Raw genomic sequence first — 21,542 nt, 5'->3', positions numbered from 1 at the left:
TGCAGAAAGAGGCAAGAGAAGCACAGAAAGAGGCAAAAGAGTTGGTTCTTTCTGTACCTCTTTTGCCTTTTTCTGCAACTCTCTCCTCTTTTTGCACTTCTCTTGCCTCCTTCTGCACCTCTGTTGCTTCTTTCTACACTTCTCTTGCCTCTTTCTGAACCCTTCTTCCCTCTTCTTGCACCTCTTGCCTCTTTCTGTACCCATGTTCCCCTTTTCTGCACCTCTTGCCTGTTTCTGCAACTCGTTCCTCTTTCTGTAGTTCTCTTGCCTCCCAGTGCACCTCTGTTGCTTCTTTCTGCACTACTCTTACCTCTTTCTCCAACCCTCTTGTCTGTTTCTGCACCTCTGTTGGTTCTTTTTGCACTGCTCTTGCACTTGTAAATTTCGGCACCCCTCTCGTCTCTTTTGGCACACCTATGGTCTCTTTTGGCATACGTCTTTCGGCACCCCTCATGCTTCCTTCTGCAGGTTCTTTCTGCACTGCTCTTGCTTCTTTCTGTACCTCTTTTGCTTCTTTCTGCACCGCTCTTGCTTCTTTCTGCACCTCTGTTGGTACCTTCTGTACTTCACTTGCTTCTTTCTGCACCTCTTTTGCCTTTTTCTGCAAGTGAAGTACAGAAAGAACCAACAGAGGTGCAGAAGGAGGCAAGAGGGGCGCAAAAAGAGGCAAGAGGGTGTTGACATTTGCAAGAGTGGTGCAGAAAGAAGCAAGAGCAGTGCAAAATCATAAGTGCAGAAGGAGGCAAAAGGGGTATAAAAAAGGCAAAAGTACAGAACAAGCAAAAGAGGCGCAGAAAGAGGTGAGAGGGGTGCAGAAAGGAGCAAGAGAAGTGCAGTAGGAAGCAAGAGAAGTACAGAAGTAAGCGAAAGAGGTACAGAAAAAGGCAAGAAAATTGCTGAAACAGGCAAAAGAGGTGCAGAAAAGGGAACAGGGGTGCAGATAGAGGCCAGAGGGGTGCAGAAAGAACCAACGAAGATGCAGAAAGAGGCAAGAGGGGTGCAGAAAGAGGCATGCAGAAAGAGGCAAGAGAAGTGCGGAAGCAAGAGAAGTGCAGAAGGAAGCAAAAGAGGTGCAGAAAGAGGCAAGAAAAGTGCAGAAAAAGGGAACAGGGGAGCAGATAGGGGCAAGAGAGGTGCAGAAAGAACCAACAGAGGTGCAGAAAGAGGCAAGAGGGGCACAGAAATATGTAAGAAATAAGCAGACAGAAGCAAGAGCAGTGCAGAAAGAGGCAAGAGGGGTGCAGAAAGAGGCAAGAAGGGTGCAGAAAGAGGCAAGAAGGGTGCAGAAAGAGGCAAGAGAAGTGCCAAAATAAGCAAAAGAGGTGCAGAAAGAGGCAAAAGAGGTGCAGAAAAAGGCAACAGTGGTGCAGACAGAGGCTAGAGAGGTGCAGAAAGAGGCAAGAGGGGTGCAGAAATGTGCAAGAAATAAGCAGACAGAAGCAAGAGCAGTGCAAAAAGAACTAACAGTTGCAGAAAGAGGCAAGAGGGGTGCAGAAACAGGCAAGAGGAGTGAAGAAAGAGGCAAGAGAAGTGCAGAAATAAGCAGCAGAGGTGCAGAAAGAGGCCAGAGAAGTGCAGAAAGCAAAAGAGGTGCAGAAAGAAGCAACAGAGGTGCAGCAAGAGGAAATAAGGGTGCAGAGTGTGAACCTCTTGGTCCTCGGGGTCGACCGGACGCCAGCGAGAAGAGCCACTGAGGAATGCGTGTAGTGTACCAACCACTGCCTGGCTGCGGAGTTCCTGTGGAAGTGGGACAGAGGCCAAGACCAGAATGTTATCCCCGACTCAAACTAAAGACAATACAAATGCCCAGACAACAATGTGATCAAGTACTGTTATGCGGTTTTAATGCGGTACCAAAGGAAAGTTTACACATCCAGGAAAATGAACAATAATGTAAAAGTCAACGATACCCTTCGCGGTTCAGCAACTCCAGGCGGAACCCCTCTCGGCCGACAATGCAGAGCGAACCGTAGGGACCAACCGTCCTCCGCAAGAGCCCCTGTCCTGGTAGCTCACCAACGGAGGACACCGTGCAAAGCAGCGGCCGAAAATGCCGCTCGAGTTCCGCTTGCTGCGGCAGGGTAAGTGTGTATGCTGCGGGGTTACTACACCAGTGGTTACGTCACCGCTTTTAACACTTTTGCACTTTTCAGGGGCTTGCCTGCTCAGGAGGGCTTCCCAAGGCCCCCGCCGATGGTTCCTGTTCCCTCTGTGGCAGCTGGCAATCACTGAATCAAAAATGAAGCAGGGCGGACGACCGACGCTCTGCTGTCTGAGAAACGTTCCTTAAGGCTCAGAAGATCCAGCAGTAACGAAAGGGAGACAAACGCCAGCCTCGCGTTTCTCCCGAGGTAAGCTTAGTGCAGATTTCGTCCGGCAATATCCGACACTGCTGCTAACTGGCGGCCGCCATATATGCCGTGAACGGCCAACGACCTGGTCATGCATCGCGCACGGCCCGCTGGGCATCGTAGTTCCTGTGGCGTGGCAGAGACGTCATACCTGCGCCATGCGCTGCCGCGCGTAGGTTACAGGCTCGGAAGGCGGCTGCCATGGACGTCGTTCGGTTTCTTCTTCTTCCGGCCATATTTCCAGGTACGGGGGGTGGTCTCTGGGTGCGGTCCTGAGAGTACATCCACCTCCCATCAAAGGCCCAGCACCGGGCCTGCCTTCGCATGGGTGCTTACTGTGGAATGAGGCCACGAGATGTGGAGCGTGCACCCCTGAAGCCGGTTCCCACGATTGCTCTTCAGGGCCATAGCCCTTCCACGCCACTAAATACCACAACTGTCCTCTGTGCCACTTAGAGTCCCGTATTCCTTCCACTTTGTATTCCTCCTCCACGTCCACCACCACCGGGCGTGGGGGCTTCCGCCTGAGTGTAGTCGCCGGCTTGAGCAGAGAGACATGGAACACTGGATGGATGCGCATATGAGATGGCAGGTGTAGTCGCATGTTCAGCGGGCGGACGCATTCCATGATGCGGTATGGACCCATGAACCGTGGGCGGAACACGCTGTGTTTATGGAAGCGCAGATTCCTGGTTGACACCCAGACGTGGTCCCCAACCCGATACAGCGGCCCCGGCGCTTATCGGTGGACGCTTTGTATGCCTCCTTGGCACGGACCAGGTTCTTTCGCAGGCGCAGCAGGGATCCCTTGATGTGAGCCACCCTCCGTGTTGCCTCTGGTGGACTGTGGTTTTGGTTCGGATGCAGGAACGGGAGAAACCGCGGGTGATGCCCATAGTTACCGTATAAAGGGGATGCCTTTGAGCTGTGTGTGGCGTTATTGTATGCAACCTCGGCAAGCCACAAGTGGTCCACCCACTCCTCTGTGCCCTGGTCTATGAAACATCGCAGGTATTGCTTGAGGGACTGGTTGAGACGCTCGGTTTGGCCATCAGTCTGTGGATTGTAGCTTGTGGACAGCGCGGTGTGGACATGGAGGGAAGAACACCACGCCTTCACGATCCAGGCCGTGAATTGTGAACCCCTGTCGGATACTATCACGTTTGGCAGCCCATGCAACCTCACCACATGCACCAACAGCAGTTTGGCCAGTTAGCAAGCCGAAGGCACTTGCCTACAAGCCACGAAATGCCCCATCTTCGTAAGATAGTCCACTGCCACCAGGATCGTGGTGCAGCCCTGATCCGACGGCAGCCCCACTATGAAGCCTAACGAAATGTTTTCCCAAGGCCTCAAGGGCATTGGAAGGGGTTGCAGTAGTCCCTTTGGGCGGCGATGATCGGATTTCATGGAGGCGCAGGTGTTACATGCCTTGACCCATTCCATAGCGTCTGCTCTCAGGGAAGGCCACCAGAACTGTCTGGTGAGGTACTCAATAGTGGGTGCATCTTGACACAAACGAAAAGCTTGCCTCCGAAGTCGCAAGGTGGGAACCAACAGCTGTTGTCCTCTAACGGGAATACCATCCTTCACCTGCCACTCCCTGTGTCTACGCAACCAGGCCGTCCAAGCAAAGGACTGGAGGCCCCTCTGGATTCCTCGTAGAAACGTGTTCGGTTGTATAGCCCCTAACACCTTAGCCGGGGGGATGATGGGACCGATCGAGGAGGGTTGCGATGAGGGGTCTGATTGACGTGAAAGAGCGTCTGCCTTTCTGTTCTCAGCACCCGGTCTGTATGTGATGTTGAAATGGAAACCAGAGAAGAAGAGCATCCATCGCAGCTGGCAGGGAGAGAGGAGCCTAGCTGCGGTTATGAACTGGAGGTTCCGGTGGTCCGTGAACACCATCACCACATGCCTCGCCTCCATCAACAGATGTCTCCAGTCCGTGAACGCCTCTTTTATGGCTAGAAGCTCCTTTTCTGCGATGTGGTAGTTTCTCTCCGCATCGTTCAGCTTCCGTGACATGAAGGCCACCGGGTGTAGGACATCTGTGGATGCATGTTTCTGAGACAAAACGGCCCCTAGAGCCACTGCCGAGGCGTCCGCCTCCACTATGAACGGTTGTTCCGGATCCGGGTGTGCAAGGACAGGAGCCGTTATGAAAGCCCGCTTCAACTGCAGGAATGCAGCCTGGGCTTCAGAGGTCCAAAGGAATGGTTGAGACTTGCGCAGCAGTTGTGTGATGGAGCAACAAGACCAGAGAATCCGTCAATTAACCTCCTATAAAAGTTGACAAAGCCAAGGAAGCACTGGACATCCCAGACGCTCTGCGGAGCAGGCCAATCCCTCACCGCTGTTACCTTCCTCTCTGCCATCTCCTGCCTATCCGGACTCAACATCACTCCTAGAAACTCCACCGTCGTGACGTGGAAATCACACTTGCAAAGTTTGCAAAAACAGCTTGTTGTCCTGTAGGATCTTCAGAACATTTGACACATGTTCTATGTGGGCATCCACCGTATCCGAATATATCAGGATTTCGTCTATGTACACCACTACATAGACGTCCAAGATCTCCAGAAGCACATCGTTCAGGAAATACTGGAACGCAGCAGGGGCGTTACAGACCCCAAAGGGCATCACCAGGTACTCGAACAGACCGTAACACGTCTTGAAAGCCGTCCTCCATTCGTCCCAGCTCCTCATGTAAACCAGGTGATACGCCCCCTTGAGGTCAAGCTTGGTGTAAATCTTGGCGGTCCTTACCTACTCCAGCAGTACATTGATGAGCGGCAATGGGTAGCGGTTCTTGATAGTGATGGCGTTGAGGGCCCTGTAGTCCACACAGGCGCGCAGCTCTCCGTTGGCCTTCGGAATAAAGAAAAGGGGAGACGCTGCTGGAGACTTGGACGGTGGAGTGGTGGAGAAAGGGGCACCTTGCCTCCAAAGACGTCTTAGCAATCGCACTGTGTGGGACTTATTGGAGGTACTAGGGGAGGTAGTTGGCCCCAAGGACATCCTTGGGGGCCAACTACCCCTCCCATTACCTCCAGTAAGTCCCACACAGCAGGATTGGTAAGTTCTCATAGCAGGTCACACCCCCTTTTCACCACCACTCTGCAAACGCGCTCTCTGGCGCACTCTTGGATGAGGATTAAAGTCCCCTTCACTTGTGGGGGTCCTTAGGGGCCAACTAGCCTACCAGTTACCTCCAGTAAGCCCCACACAGTGGGATTGCTGCGAGTTGGACACAGGCCATGCCCCTTTTCTCCACCACTCTGCAAAAGCACCTCCTGACATGCTCTTGGTTGGGGAATGAAGTTCCCATGCCTCCTGAGGGTCCCTGAGGGCCAACTAGCACTCGTTACCTCTAGTAAGCCCCACACCACTGGATTGCTGAGTGGTGAGAGGCCACACCCCATTTTTACACCACTCTGCAAACACACACCTCCTGGCGCAGAGCTGCTTGGGGGTTATAGTCCACTTTAGTCCTGCGGTCCTTAGGACACAAGGGTACCTCATCACCCCACCAGCAGTGTGCCAAGAGGTGCTTTTGCAGAGTGATGTAAAAAGGGGCGTGGCTTCATACCACCTCTCAGCAATCCCACTGTGTGAGTCTTACTGGAGGTCCCTGGTGGCCTAGTTAGTCCCCAGGGACCCTCAGAAGCAACGGGGACTTAATCCCCCAACGCAGAGCGTGCCAGGAGGTGCATTTGCAGAGTCATGCAGGGAGGGGGCAGACCTCCGGGGACTTACCATTTATTTATTTATTTTTCTCTTGTGCCTTTTGGGCTCAGTGGACCCCATCCCCCAGGACTCGAGCCATTTCGTTTTTTTATTGAAAAGGAGGGAGTGTGAGTTCCCCATCCTGAGGCCGATTACGGCACAAGGACCCCATCCCCCGGGACCCAACAAAAATGCATTTTTTGACGGGGTGGCTGCGTGGCCCCTGTTCCCTGGGCCTCTCTTGGCCCCAGGGACCCCATCCCCCGGGCCTGGCTAGCTGTTCTTTTAAACATTTTGGAGGATGGGGGCCGCATGGCCCCCCTCCTGAGGCCAATTTTTGGCTGCAAGGTTCCCCATCCCAGGGGCCCGGCCTTATTTTTTAACTAATAACAAAACGGAGGGGGGGCCGCGGTCCCTGCCGGCTCCTCACCTCCTGCGGGAGCCGGCACTGCTTTTGGACAAGGGGAGTTGCAAACATGCAGCTCCCCTTGTCCAAAAGCAATTCTGCTTCGCTTCCAGGAAGCGAGAGCAGAAGTTTGCAATGATAGGGCGGGAGCAGTGCTCCTGTCATGCCATTGCAAACTGCAATGTCCTGGGAGTGGGCACTGCAGGACGTTGCTGGAGCCGGCCCTGGGGGGTGGCAGTCCCCAGGGCCAAGGAGGGCCCAAGGATTGGGGCCGATCGACCCCCCCCTCCCTTAGTGTTTAAAGCCCCGGGGGAGGTTATGGTCCCCGTGAGGCCCCCTCCCATAATAAAGGATCGCCGCGGGGAGCTGGCTGGCCCCGGGGCGAGCCTGCGAGGCTCCCCCGTCCATAATAAAGGATCCCCCCGGGGAGGTGGCGGTCGCTGGGGCTGCGAGGGGGCCACATGCCCCACACATTATTAATTGTACCCCGGGGAGGTGGTGGTGGTCCCCGGGGCTGTGGTGGTCCCCGCATGCCCCCGCACGATAATTGTGCATTGCCCCCAGGACCTGGCCCACCCGAGGGCCTCTAGAAAACGAAGCGCTCGAGCCCACGCTTTGGTTTTTTGGGCGGGATTCGCAAACTCAGCCGAATCCCGACGATTTTTGAAATAAAAATGCTTTTTTGGCCTCTGGAGTCCCTGTGGGACACCCTGAGCAGGTCTAAGGGGTCAGGGTGTTTCTACCCTGCACCCTTTTCTTCATTTTTAACCTTTTTTCTTGTGACTCGGTTTAACTGATCAACAGTTTGTCATGTCTGTGATCATACGCTGATGTTTTGTTATAGTGGCAAGCATAAAACCCTATGTTAATATTGGATATTACGATGTCGATGTACACCATGATACATGTACCTATAAAAACAAACTTGCATTCCATGGTTTAATTTAACCAATGTGATCCCCCCCCCCCCTCAATCCAGAGTCAGAAATACGTGGTTAGGCAGGCCCTACCACCTAGCCCTGAAGCAAATAATTGACAGATCTAAGGTGCAGTGAGGGCACATAACCTATAGACAGAATGCATGCATAGGAAAGCCCAGATTGATTGAACCCTTAATTAAAAACGTGTTGCACCTATGCCTAATTAGGTAGGCTTCGGTGATATAATTAGTGTTTGATAAAAATAGCTAAGTGTGCTATGTGAAGTGTGGTAAATAATAAAATTTAAAAGGGTCTACATGTTTCAACCATCATATCATTAATTGGTTTTCGTCAGGACCATGTGACTGAACTGGGTGGTCCACACACGCTAAGGTGCGTCCTGCCCTAGTCCAGATTAGAGTGCACAAATTGTGGACTCGTGTAAAATAAGTGCTTATTCTTTTGTTCAAAGAAAAAACCTGTAAAAACAGGGAAGCAAAAGACAAACAGGACGGGGTCACATACTAGGGTAGACAATACATATACATCACATTTAACATATATAGCCATACCAAGTCAATAGTAGATGTTAATCCTGGGTTGGAACAGAGGGATTCATCTATTTTATTTACATTGCTACAGTGCTATAACAGGACTGTGGCTGGTCGCTACTCGGATAATGCCAAAGAAGTGGTGTCGACCTAGTTCTGGCATTTTTGTGAATAGCTTGTGAAAAAATAATAATAATCGGCGTGCTATGAGTGAGTGATCTCTACTTGTGATCACGAAGTGAACGGCTGCTGGAATATGTGGGCAGTCGTGACGTCGCTTTTGGTGAATTGCGACTGGTATTGTTTTTAGCTTACGCTTCTTTGCGGTATTGCCGCTTCATGGGCACCTGCACTTCCAAGACGGCAAGAGTCCGTCTCCTTCAAATCGTTATGTAGAAAGGAGGGAGAAAGGGAAAGGGAAAAATATGCCCGGTTATAGTTGTTGTGATCAATTGAATTTGTAGCCTTGCCCGTCGGCTTACCAAATCAAAAATACGAGGAACCTCTTGTTCCCGCATTAAAACGGTTGCGCATCACTTACTTGCTGCTTCTGTTCATCAGGCGGTAAACCTACTTGGTTCCGGCTGGTGGTGCCCCGAGGAGTAACCGGTTCTCACTGTGCTTACCGGTAAAGTATCGTTTGGAGCGCTTCCTGGTTGGGCGTGGCCGTATCCCGTGGGGTAGTCACGTGACTCCGCCTTGGCCAACCAGGGAGCTCCGAGGGCGGCGCTTTCAGTTGGTGTCATCTGTATCTGGCAGACGTAGTCAGAGGGTGTCTCTTGTTTACGTTGCCATAGAAACCAATCGTTTACATGATCGATCGTTTCGTTGTAGTTTTTCGAAGGAAATTCCTACACTATTAGGGCTTAAATGGGGGTAGCTTCATAGCCAGTGCAAAAGAGAGGGGCAACTCGTAACGGACCTGCGAACAGAGTCAGGAATTCGACTATATTAACAGTATATTTATGAAGTCTTCATTTAATGCGATGTTCTGTGCAAATTTCGGTACATCATGATATTTCTTGTGAATAGTGAATCATGCCAATACACTATTCCACGGGATGTTATCATTCAAACCCGACTTGTGGGTAGACAGTCTGTACACCCATCTTTGCTCTTTTTCAAATAGTCTTTTAGTCAGATTCGTACCTGGCTTGACTTGCTCAATGATGGTCCATTCTAAGTCATCTGGTGTATGGCCTTTTGCAAGAAAATGCTCAGTTAGTCTTGTGTTAGTTTTTTGGCACCTGATAGTGCTTCTATGTTCTCCTATCCGGAGTTTTATTTTTCGGCTCGTCATACCCACGTATCTTAGATTACACGGGCATGTCAGCATATAAACAACATTCTCACTGTTGCAATTTGTATGACTCCTGATAGTCCAGGTTTTATTTGGTTCCAATTGCAACGTTTTTGTGTTCTTCGTGAAGGGGCAGACACTACAGGTACCACATCTGAAGTGGCCTGTCACTCTTGGTAAATCCCATAGCGTTGTTTGTGTCTCCCTTTCGGGGTTTGTCTTTATTGGTCTTGTGTTGACCACCCTGTCCTTTATACTCTGCGCCCTTTTGAAGCTGAACAAGGGTTTTTCCCATTCCAGGTTGCCAGTATTTAAGATATTCCAGTGTTTCCTTATTATTCGGGAGACATCATTGGAGATGGTGTTATAGGTAGTAACACATGTCAGGGGTATTTCTCCAGCTGCTTTGTTTGTATGTTCTAAGAGACCAGAGCGTGGTTGGTTCCGCGCACGTTTTTGGCTCTTCTGGAGAATCTTTTTTGGGTACCCCCGGTTCTGCAGTTTTTTGTGAGATCCTCTGCCTGGTTCTTATAATCAGCCAGTTCACTGCAGTTCCTACGGAGCCTCAAATATTCACTATTCACAAGAAATATCATGATGTACCGAAATTTGCACAGAACATCGCATTAAATGAAGACTTCATAAATATACTGTTAATATAGTCGAATTCCTGACTCTGTTCGCAGGTCCGTTACGAGTTGCCCCTCTCTTTTGCACTGGCTATGAAGCTACCCCCATTTAAGCCCTAATAGTGTAGGAATTTCCTTCGAAAAACTACAACGAAACGATCGATCATGTAAACGATTGGTTTCTATGGCAACGTAAACAAGAGACACCCTCTGACTACGTCTGCCAGATACAGATGACACCAACTGAAAGCGCCGCCCTCGGAGCTCCCTGGTTGGCCAAGGCGGAGTCACGTGACTACCCCACGTGATACGGCCACGCCCAACCAGGAAGCGCTCCAAACGATACTTTACCGGTAAGCACAGTGAGAACCGGTTACTCCTCGGGGCACCACCAGCCGGAACCAAGTAGGTTTACCGCCTGATGAACAGAAGCAGCAAGTAAGTGATGCGCAACCGTTTTAATGCGGGAACAAGAGGTTCCTCGTATTTTTGATTTGGTAAGCCGACGGGCAAGGCTACAAATTCAATTGATCACAACAACTATAACCGGGCATATTTTTCCCTTTCCCTTTCTCCCTCCTTTCTACATAACGATTTGAAGGAGACGGACTCTTGCCGTCTTGGAAGTGCAGGTGCCCATGAAGCGGCAATACCGCAAAGAAGCGTAAGCTAAAAACAATACCAGTCGCAATTCACCAAAAGCGACGTCACGACTGCCCACATATTCCAGCAGCCGTTCACTTCGTGATCACAAGTAGAGATCACTCACTCATAGCACGCCGATTATTATTATTTTTTCACAAGCTATTCACAAAAATGCCAGAACTAGGTCGACACCACTTCTTTGGCATTATCCGAGTAGCGACCAGCCACAGTCCTGTTATAGCACTGTAGCAATGTAAATAAAATAGATGAATCCCTCTGTTCCAACCCAGGATTAACATCTACTATTGACTTGGTATGGCTATATATGTTAAATGTGATGTATATGTATTGTCTACCCTAGTATGTGACCCCGTCCTGTTTGTCTTTTGCTTCCCTGTTTTTACAGGTTTTTTCTTTGAACAAAAGAATAAGCACTTATTTTACACGAGTCCACAATTTGTGCACTCTAATCTGGACTAGGGCAGGACGCACCTTAGCGTGTGTGGACCACCCAGTTCAGTCACATGGTCCTGACGAAAACCAATTAATGATATGATGGTTGAAACATGTAGACCCTTTTAAATTTTATTATTTACCACACTTCACATAGCACACTTAGCTATTTTTATCAAACACTAATTATATCACCGAAGCCTACCTAATTAGGCATAGGTGCAACACGTTTTTAATTAAGGGTTCAAGCACTCAAGAATAAATTACTTGCAGTGAGTAGTGTTGGCCCTTTTTAAACCACTTGTTTGATCGTCTTGTACATATAAAAGAAAAAAACGAACCAGCTCCACTGTAATCAGGTGTCGCAGCACACCCTATAGGCACTCGGCCTATGGGGTGGGACCCCAATGATGAAGCATGTCACCAACTAGGTTGGTGAGTGAGGGGTCTTCTAAAAGGATATGTATTATCCAAAAACAGGCTGAGGCACATGGTGCTGAACTGAGCACCCTAGCCCCTATCCAGAGGAACACATTTTTACGTTCTCTCTATTTTTGAGTGGATACTCCTTTATTGTTTTTGTAAGTAATTCTGGGGACCAGGAGTTCTCAAACTCACATTGATAAAGTGTAAAATCCCTTACTCTCTCGCTTTGTTATTTAATAAAAAAAAAAAAAAAAAAAGCCCAGATTGATCCCACAGGTAGGCAGCAACACCACAATTGTTTCAGGAGATTGGCCCCAATAAAACGCGTTTGGCCAGAGGGGCGGGCATTCGCAAAAACACCACAAAGTCAGATGCCACACTAAGTTAGAAACACACAGCCTATCAGAGCACAGCACGTATTTTTACACGCAGGGATCATGCGCTCTTCATGCCGGACATCTGGAAACGTACCCACTGGCGCTCCGGTATATTCACGCAAGGACAAGGCCGGCCAGCGCTTCTTATCAAACCCCTCATTTATAGGACCATGATTAGGCCTAAATTATGGTCACCAAAGAAATGCATAAATCATTTTATGATGCTTAATGTGAAGTATAAAATGACGGCCGAAACCAATGTGCTTTGAAACAGTTTTCAGAACACAACTGTTGCCTGATCTCTCGGCCGCTGCGTTTAATTAAACAACTTTGCTTGTTGTGCCTCTTGTCTCATTTTTTTGAAGGTAAATTTACATTCAAGTAACAAATAACATAATTCATGAACAGCAACAAACACAAATAATCAACACAATGATGTTTACCTTCATAGCTCTTCACCACCTCTGGGCACTGAATCCTCAATTTGTTGCACCTGTAACACACAAATCATCTTTAAATTAAAGAGCAATGCCAACTACAGGAACAAAGGATGAACATCGCTTAATACTGAATCTTACTTCAAACACAGGTCTTAAGAGTGGGAGTCACTGCTTATACACAACAGGCAAAGCTCCAACGATATCCAAAAGTGCCTCTCATATTTTATGACCGGATGTGGGGGCTCTAAGGCGGATAGTTCAGTGAGATCAGGGTGCATCAAGAGAGGCCCCGGAATGCCAAGAGGTGTGGGTTTTTTAAGCACAATGGCTAGCTCAGTGAGAACAGGGCTAACAGGTTACATCTGCTCCAGGTGGGGGTTGTTCTACAGACTTGATAAATGACTTATTGATTGGGGTAATGTGTATTCCGACTACCACCCAACCACAACACTGCCACACTCAATCCACGCCATTGTAAACCTTTGCCATTTTCATAAAAAGGTAATTAAAACACTTGAATTTTGACAACTAAAATACAAATGAATAATTATTTAACTTTATCTCAGAATTTGCGTAGAATCATGACTCTCAAAATTTCTCAAAAACTATGCAATGACTTAGTGGATTTCTCCTCCTCCAAAAACTACAACTGAACACCTACTACTCAACATTTTCAATCAATCACTTATACAAGTCATGGCCCAAGCAGCTTTCAAATTAGGATACTTTCTCCCTCTATGGTCAGCTAACCCTGGGCTAGATCCTCCTAAATACTTTTAACTTTTATTCAGTCTTTTTAACCGGCAGTTGGCAATATGATTGAATCCTCTGCAACAAAGCAATATTCTGCATTTTTTTAGAATCTAATAACACCTGAGGTGACACATTTCACTCAAACAGAAGCACCAGAGTGGTTATCCTTGCAGTGCTGATCACCTTAGAATGGCTGCGGCTGTCGACAGTGTCAATGACGTGACTTTACTACATCAGCGACATTCGACGCTGTTCACCATTATCTACTGATTCACCAACTTCATGAAGCCAGTATAGGTGGGACGGTGAATCCAAAGAAGAATCTCTAGGCCCTTTTCTGTCAATCTTTAGATCATCTGTGTGTCTGGTAGATTCCTGGCTACCCTTATCCAATATCACAGAATTATAATTACATGTGAACTGATGGTACACAAATGTTGATTAGATTTAGTGGTCGGTGTGGCAAGAACCAATTACTTTCGATAATGCATGGGCCACCAGACAACGGCAAATCAGACTTTCTGATCACTGGCAAATGCTCATCTCTTTTGCACTTTTCTCCGTGATCTTCCAATTTGGTTCTCGGTAAAATGCTTGGGATTCCATACAAGTGCCTTAATACAGATGGATGCTCAAGAATCTGCTTTTACCTCCATCTGACTTTCTGTGGTGTCTGCAGTCACTGCACAGCAAGATCTACACTGACTGGCTTCAGACTGAACTATTGCAATCAAATCTGCTGCAGAGATCTCAAGCAATTCAAAACCAAGCATCCCACATATCACCCGATCATTGTCAAGTTACCCCTCTTTGAGGCCTCGTCCTAGATTTCCCTTTCAAGCCAGCATCACCTTCATAGTGCTCTGCATATTCCATCAAACATAACAAGGTACCACCCCTAATACCCTTGTGGTCGCGCTTCCGCTTTATGGAAATATTTGTTCGCTCATTCATATCGGTCTCTCCTCCATTCACCTAAAAATTCTGAATTATTCCCACATTTAGAAAAAGTTGTAAAGGTGGTTGTGCTTTTCCTGTTTTGCCCCACAGCTCTGGAATGTTCTTTCATTACATCTTAGCTCTGTCCCTTCACATTTGTGCTTTAGACACAACCTAAAAAAAGCAGCTTTTTAGCCAATTTCTTGGCTAATTCGTCGGTCATCTCTTTTTCATAATGGTTCCTGTAGTGTCTGGTGTATTATTGCGCGTAGGACCACTATGGTCACTGACGGACTCCATAGTCTAGTGATGTAAGTGATTGGGCAAGAGGCAAGAGGCAAGAGGCAAGAGGCAAGAGGCAAGAGGCAAGAGGCAAGAGGCAAGAGGCAAGAGGCAAGAGGCAAGAGGCAAGAGGCAAGAGGCAAGAGGCAAGAGGCAAGAGGCAAGAGGCAAGAGGCAAGAGGCAAGAACCGAACACAGAGTGGTCATGTTATGTTATAATGACTTATATAGCGCTCAGCTGCCCCAGCAAAGGGGCATCCCGGCTGTTCTAGCAGCTCACAAACAACTGACAGCAATGAGGCTCAGTAAGACAATGTCCGGAAGCTTACTTTAGGGGAAAAAGGTGGGTCTTAATTGCCCTCCTAAAAACCAGCAGACCTTCGAGTTCTCGTATGTGTGCTGGTAGTGAGTTCCACAACTTTGCTGCCAAATAGCGGAAGGAACGTCCTCCCGCTCAGCAGCATTGGACCCGGGGTACACTGACCAAGTGTTGTTCCGCAGAGCATAGTGCAGGTGTTGGGACATACGAGGTCAAAAGGTTACAGAGCATTTTGGGAGTGGTAAGTTTTAGAATTTTAAAAGAAAGACAATGTTTTAAACTGAATTCGCTGAACTATCGGGAGCCAGTGTAGCCTCCGGATGGTGTCAGTGATGGAACAAAACCGGGGAAGGCCAAGCAAGGCTCTCGCAGCCGCATTTTTGATGCGCTGCATCTGCATAATCTCGGCTTGATTGGCTCCCAAAAGCAAGGAGCTAGCGTAGTCCAATCGTGACAGAACAGTGGATTGGACTATCAACTGTCTAGTACATGCGTCAAAGAACTTTAAAATAGGTTTGAGACCTCGTAGGATGCCAAAGCATGTGGCAGTGACTTTTTCTGTGTGGAGGCAGAAACTAAGAGAGGAATCCAACCACATCCCCAAGTTCTTGACTTCTCTCTTTGGCTCAGGGGCTTTACCCAAAGCCTTGGGCCACCAGTGATAGCCCCATAAGTCAATCCTCTTACCGACCAGCAGCACTTCTGTCTTGTTTGAGGTCATCCAGTCTGCCACGGCTGTGAGGCCGCTTTTAAACCTGGAGACATTTGGGGTCGATCCCTCAGTTAGAGCAACAACTAACTGCGTGTCATCCGCATATGAGACGATAGTGAGGTCCCATTGCCTGGCGACAGCAGCAAGTGGCTGAACAGAGATTGAACAATGTGGGGCTCAATGCCGAGCCTTGGGGGATGCCCTGCTCAAAAAGATGCGCCTTGGATGAGAAGGGGGGGGGGTGGAGACGCGGAAGGTCCTCTGTCAAAAAGGATCTGAACCAAACAAGGGCCAGGTCCGTGATCCCGGCCTCTGAGACGGTGGAGCAAAATCTTGTGAGAAACCGTGTCAAAGGCGGCACTGAGATCCAGCAGGATCAGTGCCGCCGTTTGACCATGGTCAAGAGTGGTCCGCAGGTGTTCCGTCATAGCCAGAAGAGCAGCCTCGGTACTATGACCTGCGGGGAAGCCTGTTGCGTTGCGTCGCGTCTAGAATGTTATTGGAACGCAGAAAGTTGGTGAGTGTGATGTTAACATGAGCTTCCGCAACCTTCGCTACCCAGGGGAGGAGAGAAATGGGCCTGAAATGTTCAGGCTTCATAGGGTCTAAGCTAGGTTTCCATTTTGCCGGAACAATGGCAGATGAGAAAGAGGCATTGATTAGCTGGTGCAGCGGTGTCATACAAAGCAAGAAGGATTCTATGAACTGAGCAGGCTTGAGTGGGTCTGCCGGAGAGACGGATTTAATTTTCACGGTCTGCCTGCTAAGTTCCACGGAGGAGATCTCTGGGATAACTCTCAAGTTGGAGACTGGGTCTGGTCTAGTGGAAATAGGTGGACAGAAGGTAGTCCTGGGAGGAAAGGATTGATAAATTTCCCAGATTTTCTCCACGAAGAGGAGGCTCTCTTCACAGTGGAGCTCTAAAGTAGGTATAGACGGCGGGGGTTTCTGGGAACTGAGATCTTTAAGGACTTTAAAAATGAATTTAGAGGGGTTGGGGCTTGATTTAATATCAGAAGCATAGTACTCCGCTCGTGTCCTACACACGGCTCTGTGATATGCTTTAAGTTCAGCCAGATAGGCTTTTTTTCCAGGATCATAATCTTTCCTCCACCTTCGCTCATGTCTTTTACATGCCTTCTTAAGTCGAGTCAGGGTGTCATTATACCAGGGGCTAGACTCCTGCGTGAGGCCCTTAGTCCAGGTTGCCGGGATCAGAGAGTCGAGAGCCGGGGTGATCCAGGCGCAGAATGACTCATAGCCTGTCTCAACATTTCTAAATGGGCCTAAAGGGTCGGCTCTTAAAAGTGCGTGGAAATCTTCGAGTCGAAGCTTGCGCCAAGGTCGTTTATATACAGAGCGTTGGATGTTGTTACGTGATGGTATTAATGTGGGGATGACCATTTTGACTAGAAGATGGTCAGACCAGGCTATAGGGGTGGGGGTAGTTACTGTAGCAGCCTCGATGTTCGTAAAAATGGGATCTAATAGGTGCCCCCTCTCTGTGTGTAGCGCTTGCAACTAATTGATGACGCTGGAATGCGGCTAAGTCAGCAAGCAAAGTGCGAATAGTCTGGTCATGGTCCAGGTCAAAATGGAGATTTAAGTCGCCAAAAATGCTAAAATTGGCCGACTCCACAGCCAGTGTTCCAACTATCTCTAAAAGAGCGTTTTTAAAACTGGTGGCAGGTCCGGGAGGCCTATATATCAATAGGCCAGAAAGGGAGAAATGGGTGTTCACAGAAATGCTAAAACAGGTGCATTCACCTCCCTCCATATTAACCTTATTGAGGAGACAGGTATAGCAAGACCTGGTAATCACAGCAATGCCGCCTCCCCTAGCCGCTCTATTCACCAAAGAAATCGAATATTCGGGGGGGAAGGGCCAGATTAGAAACGGCCGTCAGGTCGTCGCTAAGCCATGTCTCGGTCAAAAAAGATATATCAGGGGTTTCATCAATGATAAGATCGTAGATTTCAGCGTGGTGTTTGACTAGTGACCTTACATTCAACTGCAGTATTTTTAGCCGATGTTGAGGGGGCGTGTCCGAAGAAACGGGAAGAGGCACAGGTTTGGAGAGTACAAACGTGCCACACGCGCAGTTGATGGGGCCACTGATAGGATGAAATCGGGGAGTATTGCAATGGTGAGATGTAGGGCACAGGTTTAATAAGGCCTCTCTAGAATAAATGTAGCTTCCTGACGGTTTATGGCCAGCGTTTCTGGCGAGAGGCGACATACTGGTGTGGACGGGCGCAAGACGGGCTTGCCTTTGGAGCGCCTTCAGCGCGTCCGCTGCGCTCGCACGCCATGTTGGACATAAATAGGTGACAGGGGGCGTAGAACAGCTAGAGCGCCGACCAAAATGGCGCGCTACCGGAAGTGAGTGATTCCGGTCCTAACTCTCGTCTATGCCCTCCACAACAATCAGCCACAGGGCTGCGGTGGACCGGGGCGCAAGAGTATACAATTAATCAGGTAGGTGTTCAGGGCGATAGGTTTTTTAAAAACAGTGATAATGTAAAAACAAAATTACCCTCCACCCACTGATCTGAGGACTAAATATCGGAGATAGCGGTTGCAGTGTTTCCTCGTGTCGATAAGTTCAGGAACTGCTCAGAACATACAGAACACATAACACTAACGCTAAAGGCAGTGACAACCAGGTACTGAAAGAGCAACAAACAGTGACTGCACAGTGCAAAAGAACACTGCGATCAGAAATAGATAGAGGGGCAGAAGTGCTAGAAGGCAGAGGAGGAATACTCTAGAACCAGAACTCAAGAGCTCATATGATGGGTACAACAAGCTAGACCCTGTCTAGAGACCCTCCTCCCAGTCCTCCTATAAGAGTTGGTCAGCACCGGAATCCAGGGGAACCACTGTAAATCTTGGCCGCTCATAACATTGACGAGTGGCGATCCCCTTTCCACTTTCTTTTACCCGGAATACAAGTCCAAAGATAGACATGATGACCTCAATCGTGGGAACATCCTAAAGTTGATTCGTGCAACAGGACTGTCAAATGTCATTACTTCGAGACATCACTTCGATAGAATTTGTTGCACCGTGTCAAGGACACAAATGAAACTACAAAGGTCACCTGGAATTCAGTGGAGGTAATGAACATCATTTTAGGGCAAGCTGACACCTTTAAGCAATGGGGTATACTGATACAACCCGGTAGGGAGGTGGGTTACCCCCACGTTCTACAGGCAAATAATAGTGAGGATAACAGACGTGCGAGGAGCGGAGCGGTGTATTCAGTACTTAGGGGTGCACGCAACAAAACCCCCACCATCAACCCAAAACCAAGGATAACAAGAGACGATGGGACCTCACCACCTAGGGTACGGGAAGAGGTCAGCACATGGTCATGGTTGGCAGGCACTTTGAACACTACTCGACTTTTACGATGACAGCCCCACACGGAACATGGTCAAGAAACTCCTCCTCTTAAGATCTGTTCATGGAACACTAACGGTTTGACAAAAACTGGAGGATAAATCTATAATCTCCTACTTTAGGGAATTTGATATATTATTATTACAGGAGACATGGCTCTTTGAACCACAGCAAATAGAAGGCTTTAAAATTCACCACATTCCTGCACAAACACTGAACCGCTCAGGAAGAGGGAGTGGGGGCCTAGCTATCTAAAAAATGCAGTCGCCTCCTGGGACCTTTCAGGCTCGTCATACTGCCTCCAGTGTGTGGGAATTTCTTATACTTCTAGAAAAGGCCAGCATTGGTCTCTGATCCTAATGAATGCGTACGTTCGCCCAAACTCAGCATCAAGACAATCATTTGCAGAAGAAGTGACTGCAACAGTACTAAGAGTGAAAACAGGTCCCCTCAATCAAGAAATACTCTTATCTGGCGATTTTAATATGTGGCTAATGTCAGACTTACAAAAAAACGAAGTCACTGAATCACGACGACAAGACGGCGTTGACTTGTCTGGTCATCGAGAGGGAGGAGTCCAGGATGAAGCCCAGGTTGCGTGCGTGGTCCGTTGGCTTGGGAGCGGTGCCCAGGGCAGGGGGCCACCAGGAGTCGTCCCAGGTGGAGGGCGATGATCCGAGAATGAGGACTTCTGTCTTGTCAGAGTTCAGTTTCAGGCGGCTGTTCATCCACTCAGCGACGTCTTTCATCCCTTCGTGTAGGCTGGTTCTGGCGGTGGCGGGGTCGTTGGTGAGGGAGAGGATCAGCTGGGTGTCGTCGGCATAGGAGATGATGTTGAGGTTGGGTTGGCGTGCGATGGCTGCGAGGGGGCTCATGTAGACATTGAAGAGGGTGGGGCTGAGTGATGATCCTTGTGGTACGCCGCAGATGACTTTGGTGGCCTTGGATCTGAACGGGGGGAGGCGGACCCTCTGGGTTCTTCCGGTGAGGAACGAGATGATCCACTCCAGTGCCTTCTCTTGGATTCCGATGTTGAGGCGCTGCACTAGGGTGCAGTGGCAGACAGTGTCCAACGCTGCGGAGAGGTCCAGGAGGATGAGGGCCGCGGTTTCCCCGTTGTCGAGCAGGGATCTGATGTCGTCTGTGGCTGCGATGAGGGCGGTCTCGGTGCTGTGGTTGGTTCGGAAGCCGGACTGAGAGTGGTCGAGGGATCCGTTCGTCTCGAGGAAGGCAACAAGCTGTCTGTTGACGGTCCTCGATGACCTTGGCAGGAAAAGGGAGGAGCGAGATGGGAACGGTAGTTCTTGAAGTCGGTGGGGTCCGCTGTTGGTTTCTTCAGGAGGGCGCTGAGCTCGGCGTGCTTCCAGCTCTCCGGGAAGGTGGCGGTCTTGAAGGAGGTGTTGATGATGTCCCGGAGTTGGGGTGCGATGATGGAGTCGGCTTTGTTGAAGACGTGGTGGGGACAGGGGTCGGTTGGTGATCCGGAGTGGATGGTGTTCATCACGCGGGTGGTGTCTTTGGTGCTGACCGGGGTCCAGGCGCGGAGGGTGGTGGTGGGGGGCGTTGGCTCGGTGATTGAGTGCGTGGTCTGTGCGCCGAAGCTGTTGTGTATGTCGGCGATCTTGCTGTGAAAGAACGAGGCGAGTGAGTCGCAGAGGTCTTGCGAGGGAGTGATGTCGTTTCCAGCGCTGGGGTTGGAGAGCTCTTGGACTATGCTGAAGAGTTACTTGCTGTTGTGGGCGTTGCTGTCCAGTCGTTCCTTGAATGCTGTCTTCTTGGTGGTGCGGATCAGCTGGTGGTGTTTGCGGGTGGCGTGCTTGAGGGCAGTCATGTTGTCTGTGGTCTGGTTGTTGCTCCAGGCTCTCGAGGGTACGGCAGTTCTTCTTGGAGTTCTTGAGTTAGTCAGTGAACCAGGAGGCTTTCTTGCTGCCGGGTCTGCTGGGAGGGGTCTTCAGTGGTGCGAGGTTGTCAGCGCAGTTGGTGATCCACTGTGTGAGGTTGCTGGCTGCTTCGTTGGGGTCCGTTGTGCTGGCGGGAGGGTTCTGGCTGAGGGAGGTGGTGAGCTGGTTGGCGGGGATCTTGTTACAGCTCCTGCGAGGAACCTGTTGCGAGTGGTGGTGGGTCGTGGTTCTTCTGAAGCTGAGTGGACGCAGCTGTGGTCTGTCCAATGAAGTCCGGTGAGTGGCTGAAGGAGATGCGCTTGCTGGAGGAGAAGACGGGGTCAAGCGTGTGGCCGGCGTAGTGGGTGGGGGTGTTCACCAGTTGATTGAGTCCGAGGTTGGCAAGGTTTTCCAGTAGGGTGGTGGTGTTGGTGTCGTTGTTGTTCTCCAGGTGGAAGTTGAGGTCCCCTAGGAGGATGTAGTCGGCGGAGGGGAGGGCGTGCGGGCTGATGAAGTCGGCGAAGTCTTCGCTGAATTGTGTGTGTGGTCCCGGGGGTCTGTAAATGAGGGTGCCTCTGAGGGGGCCTCTGAGGGTCGTCTTGGGGTCAGTGTGTATCTGGAAGAGGAGGTGTTTGGCGGCGGTGAGGGTGTCGTCGGAGTTGGTCGTGATGCGGATGGTGTTCTTGTGTACGATGGCGATGCCTCCTCCAGTCTGGTTGACGGGGTCGTTCCGGGTGATCTTGTATCCGTCCGGGATGGCGATGGCGATGTCGGGGGCTGAGGAGGCGTTCATCCAGGTTTCCGTGAGGAAGGCGACGTCTGGTGAAGTTGTGTCAAGGAGGTTCCAGAGTTCCACGGAGGTTCCAGAGTTCCACGGCGTGTCTGTGGATGGAGCGGATGTTGAGCAGGATGCACTTGAGGTGGTTGTTGCTGGTGCTCGGCTTGGCAGGTGCGGTGCAGGTTCGGAGGCAGGTGAATCGGCAGGCTTCATAGGTCCGTCGGGTGGTCTTGCATCGGCGGGGAC

General features: G+C 49.7%; 1 protein-coding gene across 1 annotated transcript in view; it reads right to left on the bottom strand.

Moving 5' to 3' along the window:
• LOC144754226 (E3 ubiquitin-protein ligase TRIM39-like) overlaps positions 1 to 21,542 on the bottom strand; it is a 97,944-nt gene that overhangs the window by 16,487 nt on the left and 59,915 nt on the right. The window contains exon 5 of the mRNA XM_078641816.1: positions 12,231 to 12,280. Within this exon, the coding sequence (XP_078497942.1) occupies positions 12,231 to 12,280 (50 nt within the window). The remainder of the gene's footprint in view (positions 1 to 12,230; positions 12,281 to 21,542) is intronic.

The sequence above is a fragment of the Lissotriton helveticus genome, chromosome 5_1 (assembly GCF_964261635.1).
Source record: "Lissotriton helveticus chromosome 5_1, aLisHel1.1, whole genome shotgun sequence".
Classification (NCBI taxonomy): Eukaryota; Metazoa; Chordata; class Amphibia; order Caudata; family Salamandridae; genus Lissotriton; species Lissotriton helveticus.
The sequence above is the reverse complement of the archived record's forward strand: the minus strand, read 5'-3'. Positions and strand labels throughout refer to the sequence as shown.